At 33.1% G+C, this 18,008-nt stretch overlaps 1 protein-coding gene across 3 annotated transcripts in view; it reads right to left on the reverse strand.

Annotated features, from left to right (window-relative positions):
- The window catches only part of Kiaa2026 (KIAA2026 ortholog), a 96,608-nt gene that overhangs the window by 17,109 nt on the left and 61,491 nt on the right, over positions 1-18,008 (reverse strand). For 2 of the 3 annotated variants that reach the window (XM_029536629.1, XM_021197671.2), the window contains 2 exons: positions 13,260-13,339; positions 4,872-4,961 (listed from right to left, as the gene is read on the reverse strand). In XM_029536629.1, coding sequence (XP_029392489.1) covers positions 4,872-4,961; positions 13,260-13,339 — 170 coding nt within the window. The remainder of the gene's footprint in view (positions 1-4,871; positions 4,962-13,259; positions 13,340-18,008) is intronic. The other variant, XM_029536632.1, reaches the window with a different exon arrangement.

Raw genomic sequence — 18,008 nt, forward strand, 5'->3', positions numbered from 1 at the left:
TAATAACCTTTTCAAGTCCCAGGTTTAGACTGTCACATGATTCTCTTAGAAAAAATTAGAAAGGAATTGCTTCACATTTGATTTAGCTGGGCACAGTGGCCCAGGCCTTTAATCTCAGCAGTGAGGGCAGCTGAGGCAGGAAGATATGTATTTGAGGCCAGCCTAAGCTACAAATTAAGAGTAAGAGCCAGTCTCATAAATAAATAAATAAGTTAAAAGTGGAGAATATTGGATTACAGATGTCACATTAAATCATCTGTGCACAGGTGTAATGAAAGTAAAAGTAAGGATGGCTCAGTGGATAAAGGGGACTGCCACCAATCCTGATGGCCTGAGTTCAATTCCCAGGACCCACACATGCAAAAAGGAGAAAAAACTGATCCCCAAAAGTTGTCATCTGATGTCTGAATGTGCACATATGTGAGTAGCACAGCGAGGGGGGGGGGAGGGAGAGGGAGAGAGAGAGAGAATTTAAAGAAATGAAAATGGAAATAGAATAAACCATTAATTAAAAAAAACAACAAAAAAACAAAAACAAACAAACAAAAAAGAAAGTGGCTTGCAAAGAATGTAAACTCATATGAATGGAATCAGCACAAATACAATTTAAAATTATTTGAGCTGGATTTGGTGGGTTTATCTCAGCACTGGGAGGCAGTGGAACTCTGAGTTCAAGGCCAGCTTGGTCTACAGAGCAAGCTCCTGGACAGCCAGGGCTCCACACCTTGACTTGAAAAACCAACCCAACCCAACCCAACAAAACCCATGTTAATAAACTAAAGTCTAAGTAATAGCAAATAAAAAATTAACACATCTAGTAAGAAACTGCCTCTACATTTTCATAGTCCTGCATATTCTGTTTAGGAGATAAAATAATACTGTGACCTCACTGTTAAACAGTCCCTTTTGAAAAAGTGCTAGTTGTGATAATACAGTAAAATGACTGTACACTACTACAGTTACAAAAGTATCTTAACATTGCCATGTGAAATTCTAACACTCACTAGTTTTCACTTAAGATTAAGTCTCATGTGGAATGTATGTATCACCATTTGCTGTACTTCTAAATTACCATTAAAAATCAGTACAAAAGTACAGTTACCACTGTGATAACATCACTGCTTTGTACAAAGAGAAACCTGGGTGGCATGTCATATTCCTAGTGAAGCAGCTCATCTTCACTATAGGAAAAAAACATACTTTAAAAAATATCTTATGTTCAATCTATACACAAATTTTTGCTTAAAGGCAGATGCCTCTTTGAACAAACTATGATAAAGCATAAATTGGGCAAATAGGCAATATGTCTAACAAATTTCAAATACAGCAAGACTGAGTAAATGTATTAAAACATTCATGCTCTTAAACTTCCAGGAAGACTAAAACATTTCCTAGACTAGAAAGAATGTTTTCCAAATAACTCAGCAGAATGGAAATTTATTTCAACTAAAGTCACAAGAACACAAGCAGCAAAAAATAGGATTCCTCTTTGAGAATACTAAAAACTCCTATAGCCTAAATTATGATTGAGAAAAATTCAAAGGTCTTGTCAGACTATGTCTCTCACCATCTCAACCAGGTGCCTTACTTCAGACAAAGCTGAGGCAGTTGATTAAGTACAGAGTGGCAGAATACACAGGAAACAATCTGGATTTATAACCTTCTATTATAATTAACAGTTTGATGGCAAAACCTGAGATATTTTTAAAAGTCTTTTAAATTTAACTATGAAGTGCTCTATAATATAAAATCTGGTAATTAGAAAACAAAAATAACCTTTTAAATGCAATGTTGGCTGGATAACAGAATGGAATTGTTTTTTTTTTTTTTTTCCCTACTCCCAAAGCAAGGTCACACGTATTTCAGGCTGGCTTCAAGCCCACTATGTAGTTAAAGATAACCTGGACCTTCTGGCCCTCCTTCCTCTACTGCTAGGGTTACAGGGATGTACAACATACTTGGCTTTTCTTGTTTGTTGGAAAAGGTATTTGGAAAAACCCCAGAGAAAAGAAACTCTCTGAAACAGCTGGGTGTTTATTAATGAATTAAATCAATATCCCATGAACAATTTTTAACTTTAGTAAAACTTATGGGTAACTAAACATTTACATCTTCTTTGTTATTCATTGTTATAAAAAATGAAAATCAATATTAAATGAAAGAAATGTTTTGATTCTAAATACTATGTTAGTCCTGATAATAAACCTCTCAAGGGATAAATATTAATCTTCATTCATCTTGCCATAGCAAAGGAAGCCCATGAGATGAGCGCTATGTCAAAGCAACTATCTCTATCATCTAGTCCACACATTTTTTTTTTTTTAAAAAAAGCTTCCCTACAATGGTGTTTACTGTAAATCCAATTCTAATCAGTATCAACTTGCACAAATATATGACCACAATAAGAAGTGATAACCAACAGACAGCCTGACAATGAAGAAAAAAAAAAAAAGACAGACCAAAAGCAAACATACCAAAATAATCCTTCAAAATATATGGATGAATATGAATTAGAGCAAGTAACAGCAATGGATTTTTATAATAATAAAACAACTGATATTCATAACAGTGGTCACTGAGTCAATCAGAGAGGTTTAAATTATGCTCAGTAGGAGGCACAAAAATCATTAAATGATAAAATAAGGATTTTTGATAACATTTATGTTTACTAAAAAAAAATCTGTTAAGTAGAGCATCTTACTCTTAAATGATATCAAACAATACAAGGTTAATTTCTGTAATTTACACAGATCACTGTCAACATCAGATTTTGTAAAGGAAAAAGGTATGTGTGGGGAGAGATAATCCTAAAATCAAAACTGGTCACTTTCACTGGCTAAGACAATTGTTTATGTAAACTATCCTTTGGATAGTTTCAGCCAAGGCGAAATGGTTTACATCCTATTGGTACTTTAGTAAAATTATCCCTCATAAAGTACAGTTCCAAGAACCCAATTTCTTCAAGAATGGAAACATCAAAAACAACCTGTAATATAACAAAGGACATGGACAAGTTTGGAGACACAAAATATAACCCATCACACTCTCTACATAGCCTCAAACTTTCTAATAACCCTACTCTCAAAGACTACAGTGTCATGAACCTTTCTTTAGTTCATTTCTTTAATTTGTTTTCTACTTCAACCTACGAAGGAAGGCAATATTCTTATACTGCAGTTCTACTTCACTAAGGACAGTTTTGTAGAAAATCTTGAGGGTCTGCAAAATTTTTTCTCCTGTAACATGTGCTGTCTATGCTTAAGTCAATTACGCTTAAAACTATGCAGTAGAAACAAAATTTGTATCATATAAAGTAATGTTTAAGTGTAGTATATACGGGCTGAGCAATTTACAGAAGTCTACTTAGTTATGAAACATGAAAAAAAATACCTTCTGAGGCCATAATGAAAAACAATAGCTCCCGTAAAACTATCATTTATGCTGATTTTTAAAAAATGATAATCCTTTCCTACTAAAGAATCGACCTTTAAGAACATAAAATATTAAAATAAGATGAAAAAACCTTACGGCTGAAAATATTATCACATAATTTTTTGGTGAACATATTACTGTAGTAAATTTTAATAAAACAGCCTTCCACACCAAAAGACTTAGTATATATGAAAACAAAGGTTTCAACTATTTTTAAATGGAGGTATTTCTGAAATTTTTTTCCCTACTTTCTGATGATATACTAACTATATGGTTTTTCTTGCTAACTGGTGACTATTTAGACCGTTTTGTTTTGAGACAGTCTCACTAGGCAGTGTTGACTGGCCTGGTTCTCACTATGCAGACCAGGCTGGCTTTGAACTCAGACATTCTTTTAGCACTGCCTCCCCTGAACACTGCTATTAAAAGCATGCCCCACCACATTTGGCTGATGACTAAGATGAACATTACTTCACCTCTAGGATCACAGGATCCTCTCAGATGTATCATATGATAGACTTCTGAAATGCTTAAGGTTTTTCCATTCTGAAGTTTTCTGATACTTCTGCCTAATCTCTTCAAAGTACTTCCAATATGTCATTCTTAACAGCATGGAAAATGGCTACTACTCACCTGCTGAATCACTTATATTGTATAATATCTATATTAATAAGTTCTAAGCACAAAGCAGTGGTTTCATGAGGAAACAGTTTATTTTAATGACTGATTTTTTCTTAAATGTTTGATACCTTCTCCCTTTACTTATTGGTATATAATTGTGTTTCCGATATGACATAACTGACTATAAATGCTAGTTAAGTAGCCGTTACCTATTTATAATGAACAACGCAGAGCACTTTACCAAATGAGAGTATATATTTAACATGTTCATATATATAATATAGCTTCTTTGGATATAATATAGCCTCTTTGGAACAATGAAAAATTCAGGAATTTAATTGCTCAATTATTGTTAAGACATACAGTAAAAAATTAATCTTAAAAGCCTTCAGTCTGGTAATGGTTCTTTTAGAAGTCATCTTGGTAGAAATAAAAAAAAAGGGCCTGATTATATTTGCTTAATACTACATATGATTAAGTTTGTTGCTATGTAATAGCCTTCCATTAAAGATACATAATCAAGAGTAAGCAGTATCTTAAAAGCTACCAGTTAAAAACAATCAGCATATGGATAATATCTAAGACTATACCTATTATAAACCAGGCAAAGAAAATTAATCTTCTTGCCCCAATACCATCTTTTTGTACTAAAAATGAAAATTAGACCACACGGGAGAAATGAAAGAAACAATACTTCTATTCTTAATTGTAAATTTTCATGTAATTAGGAGAACAAGATTTTTAAAAACTTTGGGAAAAAAGCAGGAATGAATTTTAATGCTGACAATAGTAGATAGAACTTTTGGATAAACACCTACCGATTTTTTTCTACTGTTTTCCAGATCTTTGAGTTCATTCTCGATTTTTGTGATTAATTCCCTGAGTTCATCAAGATTAGTGCAAATAAGCTAAAACAAAACACAAAAACACAGCTTGATAACACATAATATAAAACACCCAAAATGTGGAAACAGAACTATTTAACATATACTGAAATTAAACCTATTTCTCCATAATAATAAAAGCAAGGAAAGCTCTATGGTTAATATCTGAGATATTTACTTGTTATGATGTAAGAACTTCAGGCTCCATAGAAAATGTGCTAAAGTTTCACATTGGTAGTCTCATCCTATACCCCCACCTCTACATTTGTGTTATGATCCTGTTGCTTTTTTAGTATCATTAACTTTCAGCCCAGAATGACAAAGATCTGGAAACTCATTAGATTTTATAAATTACTGAATCATCTATAAGAAAGAACCCCCCAGGCAGTCCCCGAGCGAGCAGGTGAGATACAAACCCTTTGCCTTCAGGTTTGCAACCTATATCCTTAAACTAAGTTACTGCTGCTGGCAGTTGTACTAAAGGAGGACTAAAACTATGTATAATATATTCAAAGATAGGAACACAGTTAAGTACATATTCTTGCCATGCATTTAATAATTTTGACTGTTGCTTTTCCTTTTGAGAAAGGGTGTTATATATAGCCCTGGCTTGTCTCAAACTTTGCATGTTCTTGCTCAGCCATCGAGTGCTAGATTTCAGACCTGTGCCACCCAGCCCAACTGAGCTTAACAGGTTTTAATAAAAACATTTTTTTAAAAAAAATAAAAACATTTTTACAAAGCAGTATCTATTTCCTTCTATAATTGTGTGGCTCATTTTATTTTACTTTAGTTAACACTGGCAAGTGACAAAATGATAAATTCTTACTTATTGACTGACCTAGCTTGGCTTAACTAAAGTTTTATAAACTGAAGATTAAGAAATACTAACAAAAATACTAGTTATTCCATATGGTTCCTGTAAAATTATATTGTATTTGTTCAGTAAGTTTAATACATTTAACCATTTCCTAAAATAATTTAAGCAATTTAAGATCATTTATTTTTAAAAGTAATAGAAAATTTCAAAGCAAAACTACATCTATGCAGACAAAAAATTTCAGATCCAAGAAAATCTTGTGATGTTTATACTGTATAATTTAAAATATGCTATAATCACAGGCTAGAGACATAGTTAAGCAGTTAAGAGCACTTAGTGCTCTTCCAGAGGTCTGGAGCAACAACCCATTCAATTCCCAGCAACCACATGGTGGCTCACCACCATCTGTAATGGGATCTGATGCCCTCTTCTGGTGTGTCTGAAGATAGCTACAGTGTACTCATATACATAAATTAAATAAAATATGCTATATACTTATAAATTATCACTAACCTTTATCAATGTGCTTATTACACCCATTAATGTTAAGTTACTGTTTTCTTAAAAAGTGCACATTCTTTCATTAGAAAATCAGACAAAAGTAACAAGCAAAGTGTGTTGCCAAGATAACTGCTAGTTGTTATTAAATTAAAAATAAAAGACAGAAATTGCTTTAAATTAGACTAAAACCTTAAGAAAATTTTATATACATTTATCTGTAAAAAATGGCAAAATGGTTCAACCTAAGAGATCAAGAAAAAAATTATCACATAATGTTATACCATAATTAGTATTAAAAATTATTTATTAGAAATATCTGAAAAACTTCAAATTTATTGATAAAGCAGGGCAAGTAAATAGTTAAATAATCCAAATTAAACAATTTTAGGACTGGGGATGTACTCAGTGGTAGAGTACTTGCAAAACACAAAAACAAAAGCAACTTCAAGTAGAAAATATTACACAGTATTATAGTAGGAGAGTACAACTGATAATTAGTAGACATCACATAGTCTAATTTGCTAAATCTGGTTATGAAAGAAATGCTGATGGTCAAACAGTAGACTGGTCAACTAGGTAAGCACATCTACAACTAGATAACATTCCCAGCTTCTGGTGTATCCATGGAGCCACAGAGCAACACCAGCTCTCCAGTGGGTTTAATGAGTGCTCACTGGAGACTTAAACGTCTCTGTACTCCAGTCTCTTGTTATTTCTCCTTTGTCATATTTGTCCTTTTTCACTGAACTTGGTGTATTGGTTAATATCCTAGCATAGATTTTTTTCACTTACCTATGGCAAGGGACACAGTAACTTTCCTTATATTCTAGGTATCTCACTTAAAATGATAAGAATATGTTTTATGTGAGCTTGTTGAAATTTGGAGGAATACTAAAATATATCCCGACAAACTAAACACATCCTAAAAGCTTGAAAGATCTTTCAATTGTCAGTTACTCATGACATCAGCTGAGGCCAAAGCATTAAAAGCTATATGAAGTAACAGCTCTAAGTGGCTTACCTAGTTAATAAGCTGTGATAAATCAACTCTTCTTAAATTTCAGTGTGCATATAAAGCAGGGGAACCTTGACAGTTCTGGATTTGTTATGTCTCACGTGTGACAAGTTTATAGTTACAGGCAGTGGATCGTACTTTTGAGTAGTCATGTACTTAATGGCTTTGTTTTATAAACCAGCACAGCTACCGAGAAACTGAAATATTCTGGTATTACGTAGCTAATGAAAATAAAAATTCACAATAAATGTCCAAGTTTAGCAAGTGGGATATTTTTAGGATAATGTTCTTAAAGTAAATTACCTTATCTAAGTTCCTACATGTAATTTTTAAAAATTTGAGGATCAGAATATTTTTAGTGATATTTATCTTGAGGGTACATTAAGATAACTCAAATATTTATATAATAATTTACAATTGTTGTTGTGGAGATAGGATCTCATTACACAGTGAGCGATGCCCTCAAAATTATGTAGCTGAGACTAGTCTTACCCTTCCAGGTGCTGGGGTTACAGATATGTGCTATTACAACTAGGCCTGGCTTATACTCTTAGTGTGCAAACATAGTCTTCATATTTTTATATACCTAATGCACGCCTATTATACAATACACAAAATCATGTAAAGCTATCACAAAATTCTGGAGTAGAAACAATTGGATTTATGTCAACTGTATGTCTCACATAACTCAATTCCTTCTTTTTAAAGAATGAAGTCTTCAATTTCAATTAAAACTAGAATCAACACAGTAAAAATTCATTTTTGTAGGGAGAACAAATACATTAGTAAGAACAAAGAAAAGCATCTCATTAAGTCCTTTTCTTGTTAGTATTAACTTCAAAAGTGCTTCTGAGGCACAGGGCCTCCTGGGTTAAAAAGAAAGACATTGAGCTGCTGGGATTCCCTCCAGGCTCCCCCCCCCCCAGCCTTTCCTTCATACTCCAGAGGTTACTACTGCCCCTCCTTCCCGGGGAGAGCCTAAGAGATACCAACTGAGTCAAGGCTGAGCCTAACCAATGTACTCACGAAAGGGACTGAAATGAAGTAACTTGTCTGAGGCTTAGAGCAGGTTAGACAAGCGGGTTTGTCTTCAATGGACACGTAAGAACTGAAAGTAGCATATGAAGTGACCGAGATGATGCACTGGTAGAAGAGACTACAGAATTTTAAACTCCTCTACTAGACCATATGCTGAGGGCTCTTTTAAAACAAAATAAAAAAATTTAAAAACTAGCAACAATTCAACAGTTTTAGGACAAAATTCATAACTATTTTCACTGACAGTATTAAAAGGCTGTCTCTTCGACTAAAAAAATTATACATGAAGGTATGTATTAGGAAAAGGAAAGTACTATGTAAGTAAAAGAATCTCATGACCATATCTCAGAGAATTACATAATAAAAATTTCCTTATCAATTCGATCACTAAAATCATGCCATTTTGGTAGATCCACACTAGATTTGAAAAATATTTCCAAATAAGGCAAAATAAAAAATGTAGGTCATATTTAAAAAGCAAAGGGGAAATCATGGCAAAAAGTAAAAATAATTATGTTCAAACAAAATGGGTCATTCTCACTACCATTCTAATAAAAGGTCCTACAATTATAAAATCTGTAACTATAACACAAATTCTAGGATATAAATTAGAAATCTACATAGTATTCAAACAAAATGATATTAATAGTTGTTAAGACTATGCTAACAGGAAATTACATATTTCTTATGATCACTATACCACAACAGCAAGGTCAATAACAATAAAATATTCACTTGACATGAAAAAAAAACTAAGTTAACAAAATATGTAACAATACTATGTAATTAAACATGTTTTTCTAATGCCTTATATTAAATAAAAAAGGTTTTAGAGAGGTTAAAAAAAATCTCGATTTATAAATTTAAAAAAACCTAAGTTGAAAATATGTAATTTAAGAAGTAGCAATTAAAATGACTTAATCTATAGACCTTTATAACATAGGAAAGTTTAAAAACTAATTTGAATTTTAGTCTCAATTTGTTTTATGAAGATACACTTAACCCATAGAATGAGTCACATGCATAGATCAGATGCCAAGTACATAGTCATTAAAAAAGTATTTTGTGTGTATTTGTTTTTTTTTTCTTTTCATGGTAATCCCACCACATACAAATACACACAAAATACTTTTTTAATGACTACCAAGTATGCAAGTGCCTATGGAGGCCAGAAGGTGGCACAAGATACCGTGGAGCGGGGGTTACAGGCACTTGTGAGCCACATGACATGGGCACTGTGAACAGAACTTGTGTCTTCTGGAAGAACAGCAAGTGCTCTTAACTGCCGGGCCATCCATTTCTCCAGTCCCTACTTATTAAAATGTTAAGAAATTATTTTGACTACTTTTTAATTGTGTGCGTGTGTGCGTGTGTGTGTGTGTGTGTGTGTGTGTGTGTGTGCATGTTGACTAAAAGTGCCCACAGAGGTTGCAGGCGCTAGCACTAACTAGATCCTCTGGAGCTAAGCTGCAGGCAGGCAGTTGTGAGCAGCATGCTTTAAGTGCTGGAAACTCAACTCAGATCCTCTCTCTGAAAGAGCACACTCTTAACCAATGAACCAATTTACTGGGACTTGACACATCAAGTTAAAACATACTTTCTAACTTAATTTAGCACAAAAGGAGAATTTATATACTATTACACGTCCCAAATACTGAACAACAAAAAAAGGCTCTTGGGGGCAATCAAGTTTATTAGGAAAAATGATATTTAGTTTTGAGTCTAAAAGTCTTTATATTACAAAATAAAAAAATGTACTGTTAAATTTGATATAAAACTTAATATTCTAACCATCTAAATTAAAAATATTCTTATTTTTGCAGTTAATGCTGATAAAAAATAAATCCCACAATTCTGCTGATATGCCACTGTATACTAATTAAAATATTAGGGTAAGGAAGTCTAAGTTTTCATTCTGTGGGTCATGTGTATTATTTGGTTTTTCACTTTAAAATTCTTACAGTTTCCACCATGTGCTATTTTAATAAGACCAGATCCAAGGCTTATTTAATGTCCTAAGTAGTTGGAAAAGTGCTAAAGTCAGCAATAGATGCTCTTAAGGAAAATCCTAATTAATTTTCCTACTTAAAATACAGTATTTTTCAACAGAAGTCTCTAGGCCTATTTGGACAACAGAATGTTAAGAACAGCTAGAACAGTAAGCTCTAGCAATGTAATGACTACTATCATTCCTCTGTGCAGATGAAGATCTGGACTTAGAGAAGGTTAAATAACTTAGCTAAGGTGATAGAACAGTCAGGTGGTAGGCCTGGCATTCGAACTCAGCCTAGTTCCAGAGTCCACATGTTTTAACTAGAACATTACTGATACCCACTACTCACTTAAGGTCTTTGGAGGATAAAACCTACAAATCTTCACTTTTAATAAAGGCATCAGCTTATTTATATTATTTATATTTATATTATTAATATTTATAAACTTTAACAAGGAAGGGCTTATTAGCTCTTAGGAAAAAGTAACACAGACACTGTTAGTTTCTTTACAATACACACACAAAATGAACCCAAAGCCATTACACTTCAGTGTTCCTGGTGCATGTTCTAAATATGAGTATGAAGACATTTTCTGACTCTGAGCTTTACAGTGTTCACATAAACATAGTTCTTAGGAAGCAACTAAAGGAGGCAAATTTCTAGCGTTTAACAAGTCAACACAAAAACTGCCAAGAAGTTAAGGTCAAAACAGGCTTCACTTTTTTAGATCATTAAAAAAAAAAAAAAAGACTTAAAAAATTTAATCCTTTAAACTTTATTTCTAAGCATATTTTCTATCAGTCAAAGATCAGCCTTTTGGTAAATAGGTCAGGTTTTTAAAAAGCAATTGAATGTTTATGCACCAAAGTTTTCTTTATTTCCAGCACTAAGAATGGGTATTTTAGTATAGAATGGCTACTTATGTCTACAAAGTATTTTTATGTTTATTACTAACAGATGAGATGCTACATATATTTCCAGGACTTTGGGGAAGAAAAAAATTCACTTCTTTATTAGATAATATCTGGTATTTTATGTATACAAGTATTTGTCTGCATGTATGTATATATACCACACACGTGCCTACCACAAGGCTAGAAGAAGGTGCTGGATCCCCAGAAACTGGAGTTACAGATGGTTGTGAATCACCATGTAGATACTGGGAACCAAACTTAAGTCCTCTGCAAGTACAGCAAAAGCTCTTCATAGCTGAGTCATTTCTCCAGCCTCTTTATCTATATTTTAGAAGGCAGTTTCAAGTTCTCATAACATAGTAGAAGACCTACTTAGCCCAATATAGACTCAAAAACAAGAACAAAACACACACACACACACATACACACACACACAAACACACACACCCCACAGTACTCCTCTACCCCTCGTGCTTAAGAACCAGGAAAGAAATGACTTTATGTATTTTGATGAACAGCTCAATTTAATGAAACATGTACTTTTGACCTTACATTTCTGAGCAATAAGCAAATGGTCAATAACTGAGGAGTATTACTTACAACAATGTTTTCCAACATGTTTCTATGAGCCAGAGTCAAAACCACAATTTACCATGCATGTCAACACACAGAGGCAACTAAAACCAAATTTCATATAATACATATAACTATACATATTCATGGTATTATACATGACACACTGATTATATGTGATATTGACAAGTTCTTTTTAAATTTTGATAACTTAAAAAAGAAATGTAACCCACTGAGTTGATTTCATATATCACTAATAGCACCCATAACTGTACAAAGCATTACTTATGTAGTTTGTATTACTATTACACACGGCCCACTTACAAAAATACCAAAAATGGATGAACCACTCTGTCTTAAGTTCTATATAGTTCTATATTAAAAAAACGGGAAAAAATGAGTGGGAGAAATAACAAAGGCTAGCATGCTGACCAGTGGAAGCATAAAGATATAATAGTATACCATTAACATGTTAAAGAAATGAATGGCAGGATGGCCTCCAGCCAAATTAATATATAATCCAGTAAATTGTATTTTCCTGGATATCCTGTATAAAGGTTATATAAAAATTTCTAAAGAATATATGTCATCCTAATGTCATTAAAGTATTCTACTATAATATATATATTTTCTTTTTAATATTTAAAGATATCTGATTTTTATGAATTTCAACTTCCCCTAAATATAATTTTTACTGAAAATAAAAGTATAATACTGCTATATAGTATTTTCTTGCCACCTATAATTTTATAACTACTTAAGACCTACAAATTCAATTATATCAGTTTTATTTTATGAGCTTATAAAACTTTTAGAAATGGCCTTGCTACACTACCACAAAACATTTTAAACAAGTATCATTTGTTGAAAAAATACTGTATAAATAGAAAATAAAAGCATAATTATGATGAGATTGCTTATTTTCAGCATTAGTGCTTCACATATGGCAGCAAAAATTCTTTTTTGCAGAAATGTTTAAAGACTATTATATTTAGCCTTTACTGAATATAGTTTATTTATAGTTAAAAGTTAAAATACCTATTTTTCAAGTTAGTCCACCATTTCTATACTAGTTAAACTTCATAAGAATGGATTATCAGAGTAGCATCACTGTATAAAACATGATTTTTCTTCTTAGAAGACTCATTTACATATTTGTTTATAAGCACTTAGGAATCCATGCAAACGGACATAAAGAAAAGAGATATATGTATATATACTTGATTAAACTTTATCTACAAAAGTTAATATAGGTTGGAAACTAAAAATACCAAAGTTTATGAGATAAAGAGGTTTAAAAAAATAACATTTTGCCTACATCTGTACTTTAAAGAAAAACACATTGTTAGAAAAAGTTATTAAAAGTATACATCTTGTAGTTTCTTGAAATTCAGTCATTCTCACAAGGAATGAAGCTAAAACAAAAAATTAAACAGAAAAACTTGGTGACAATATTGAAACATTTACCTGAAATTCCGGCACAGCAGGTGACTTTGTGACAGTTTTCCTCTTCTTTGTGATTGCTTTTTTAGATATGGATTTTTTTCCTTTCAAGATTAAAAGAGAAAAACTTCATAATGCTGTTTACGGCACCTTATTAACAGAAACCAAATTACATAGAGCCTTGAAAGTTAAACTTTAACTAACAGATGGTTGCTAGAAGCCAAATGAAAATCATGAATCAAACAAGCCTCAGTTAAAGCAAATATTAAACTGTAACTACCTGTAACAGACACATTAACAATGCTGCATATTTATATAAGAACCAAAATGATAATACTTTCACACTGATGCATAAACATTTGAGTTTATTAAAAGGAGTAGGCATAAACGCCACAAAACTACTGCTTAGTTAAAAATCTACATTCACAGCTTACGTAAGACTGCCCAGAAAAAGAGTCTTACCTGAACAGTGACTTCTGCAGTTAGGAATCTGGGTAACCATTCTATCTAAAGATTATGGACTGCTCAACCAAAAGTGGAAACCCCTTAGTGACATTAGGATGCCACTCTGCAGTTGTCTAATGGGCTGTCTTGGCAGTATTTAATAACCAAACTTTAAAAAGTATAGCTAGCATATCCCTTTAATGTGCAATTAGTACTTTGTGCATTCAGAAATCATGAGGAAAAATAAACCTCATCCCTAAAGAATACAATTTCTAGAATACATATCAAGTATTTATCTACTTCTTTGCATTTAACTTCACAAAATAAAATATACACACAGTTTTCGCAAGGAACATGCTAAAATGCATTTTTCCTTATTTTTAATATTGAGGATCTCACACTGTAACCAAGGCTGGCCTCAAATATACAAGCTACCACATCTCCTTGTATGTAATTATCAAATTACAAATTCATTTAATTGTGGGCTGGAGAAATGGCTCAGAGGTTTTAAAAGCACTGTCTACTCTTCCAGAGGACCTGGGATTTCATTCCAAGCAATCCCATATGGTGGCTTATAACTCTACTGCCATGAGATCATTGTCTTCTGGCCTTCATAGACACTGCATACACATGGTGTACAGACATACATGCAGGTAAAACATGCATACGCATAATAAAATTTGAATAAATGCTTACTAAATGTGCAACAGATGCTATATACATGACACTAGTTTATGAGGACAATAAAGACTTATCAAATGGAGGCCTTGCCTTCCATGAGTTTATGACTGTTAGGAGCATGAAAATGTTTCTGTACAATGTTTTGGTGTGTACTGGTTTTAAATCCAAGATCTGTGTATGTTGGGCAACTGTTCTACCTCAGAGCGACATTTGCAGTCTTTCCCTGTTAATACAATATAAATGTTATTTTCTGTATTCCTTTTCAATGAAATCACAGTATTATAACTTTGATATTTCATAACCTTGGTTCAAAATGTGTATATATTATATATGACTGAAATATGTGAATTTTGAGGTACTTAAGTTCATATAGATTGCACTGTTTGGTTTAAACTGGATGAATATAAAACTACCGAACATACATTTCCTTGCTCATCACCATTGGTTGCTTCTGTGCTTACACTGTTACCTTATGACAGTACTAAGTCTAGGAAACTAGAGTTGAGCCATTAAAACTAGGAAAGCTCAGGTAATAACTAAATTCTTAGTGTCTATAAAACAGAGCTAACTCAAGGTAAATTGCACAGGTTGTTCTTGAACATGAGATCCTATGGCCCCATCCTCTGTAGCACCTGGAAGTAAAAATTATTTAACAGTGGATGCTACATCCTCTCCAGTAGTAACAAGCGAGACAGGCCCCAAAAACCTGGGCACTGTCCTGAAGCAAAAAGTTCATGGAAACTTAGTCTCCTAGAACTGTGGTATCCCATTGCATCTGTGTGCTTCCCTTCAGTATTGTTTTGTTATAGGTGCCTCCAAACAATGACTTGCCAAATAACTAAGCAAAATTGAACTTTGCTTCCTGGCCTTCACCAATGCCCTAGGTAGTCCTTGAGCCGACCCTGGGCTTGGAATTCAGTAAGAATGTTGCCTATTTAGTGACATTCAGAATTGCCTCTAGTATTGTAAGAGAGATAGTGAAAGAAATCAGGCTTTACTATCTACTACATAGAGTTAGAAATCTCAAGGTAAGCTTAGCAAAGGAAGTTTAGAATTCTTAGTATAGTTAGGTATGGCAGACTACATTACTTATTAGTAGAAAAGTCTCCCCACACTATCACTTAGAATAAAAGCCAAGTCACTCCCATATACAGGAATTTACAATGGTTTAGAAAGAAGACTGGGCTGTGGTTTTAGAGTATTGCATTATTCATGAGAAGGTTAGCTAGAATGGAACTCCCTAATTAGAACCACGACTTGGGTGTGAAAGCCTTTGCCCTGGGAGTGTAAAGACCTCACACCTGGCTTCTAAGACTATAGCTGACCTCATTTGTACCTTGCCGATGTGTCACCTAACCTATTTTATTCTGTATAAATAGTGTGATGCTCGAATTGACAAATTGCATTCAGTTTTACACTCTCTCATGTGGACTGTTTGTCACCTCGCCAAATCCTTGCTCGCCTGCAACCAGAGACCCAGTTCCACACAGATCGGGGACCCAAGTGAGGTCCATCAGCGGCAAGTGGACACAGGGGGACTAACATTTATAGTGATAATAAGAGGATTAATATTTATCTGAACCTACTATATGACATATTTACTAAAAATTATTTTATATAAATTATTTCTCAAAATAAAGGTTCAAAGTTGGAAATAACCAATATGTTACTAGAGATAACTAAAGATCAAAAGGACTAGTTAACTTAGTCAGGTTCCAGTAAGTAAGCACCACACCCAGGGATTCTAACTCCAAAGTCCAAGTTCCTTCCACTAAGTAATTCCATTTCACATACTCCATGCTTTTCCTCTCAAAGCCTCACATCACCCAGGCCCATAAAGTCAAATATAATCTACACCTAAGATTGTATGTGAATCAGAAATCAGTTTAAAAGACAAGCAGAATTTTTAAAAAATGATGCTTAGATGTGCAAAGTTAATATGTGGTTGAAAAACATCTAAGAATATCTTAGTAATGCTAACAGAAACTCATATTCTACCTAAAAGAAAACTGTAACTAAAAGATACATAATCCTTTAACTGAAACACAAATGACTTGTCCTTTATAAACTGGAACTAGAAATTCAGTTCTCCTTTTTTTCATTCTATTCCTTTTCTTTCTTCCTGCCCTTTACCTGTTTTTCCATGTCTTCATCCCTAAGCTCACTGGGCTACTCAAAGACTTTTAACAATTCTTTTCTGGACCTAACCTTTCTGTGGTTTAAAATACTCCCATTTTTTTTTTCAGTTAATGAACATTATTAAGTAGATGGGTAAAAGGTGTAAGTTACTGTTAAAGTTAAAAAAAAAAAAAAAACCCACAAGGACATTGTATATGGGTGGTGCTTGGGATATCAAGCCACAGAAATGGAGTTTAATTTGTGTCTACACATGCATGTCTTAAGCTAATATTTAATTTGTAGAAGTTCCTGGACTGCTGTAAGTAAACAATTTGATCTTAGTAATTGATTTTCATTTTATTCTCCTTGCTTATAAAACTGATCATTTAATGGCAATTCTTATACTAATCACACAACATGACTCTTAAATATCCAATTATTTTTCTCTTTAACTTAGTGTTACATGTTAGCTCTGAGGAAAAAATAGAAGAAACTGAAAAATAAAAATTAGATGCCAAGTTCTGCTACTTTCTGTATACCGCTCTCTCTCTTTAAAAAAAAAAAAAAAAATTTATTTTGTATGTCGGAGTACATTGTTGCAGTCAGATCCCATTACAGATGGTTGTGAGTCACCATGTGGTTGCTGGGAATTGAACTCAAGCCCCTGCAAGAGCAGTCAGTGCTCTTGACTGCTGAGCCATCTATCTCTCCAGTCCATGAACACCTACCTCTCTTCAGCTGGAAGATGACTGTGAAGACTTAAATACAAATAAACAACGCCATGAACCTTTTCTATTGCACTGACAGGAAAAATATCCTCTTAAGAGGATATTGAATTCTACAAACTTTTCACAAGAATGGCCCTGGGAAGTCACCAAATATTATCAATTATATTATTTTTCAGGTATTTTCTATGAATTGCTTTTTATATATCTGACACATCTTATATCAAGCTCATTCATTTGCTCTCTGGATATTGATTCAATTTTTTAAAAACTAGTATCATATGACTAACAAGAGGTCTCTCCCAAAAGACATACTCTCAAATGGCTTCTAGCACCTCAACTTTTAGTTTTTATTGTGTTTTTTTATAACTTGATTTATTATTATTATTATTATTATTATTATTATTATTATTATTTAAACCTACTTATTCTTCAAAGTTCTTCATTCTTTATGAAATCTTCCCATTGGCATACAATGAGTTTCCTATTTTTATTGTATGGTCTTATTAAATGGAAAAGGCTGTTTATCAGTTTTAATTTCAGATTTATTTATTCTTATAAGTTTTTGTCTGCATATATACTACGTATAACTATGTATACTATAGTGTGCCTGGTGCCAGCAAAGTCCAGAAGAGTCTCAGATCCCCTGAAAGTGAAGTTGCAGATGGCTATGAGCTCCTTATGGGTGCTAGGAACTGAACTCAGGTCCTCTAAAAGAATAGCAATCGTTCTTAGTATAGCTGAGCCATCTCCACAGACCCGTATTTAACAGCTTTGAACTTAATTTTCTTTTTTTTTTTTTTTT

This window comes from Mus pahari, chromosome 1, assembly GCF_900095145.1.
Source record: "Mus pahari chromosome 1, PAHARI_EIJ_v1.1, whole genome shotgun sequence".
Taxonomy (NCBI): Eukaryota; Metazoa; Chordata; class Mammalia; order Rodentia; family Muridae; genus Mus; species Mus pahari.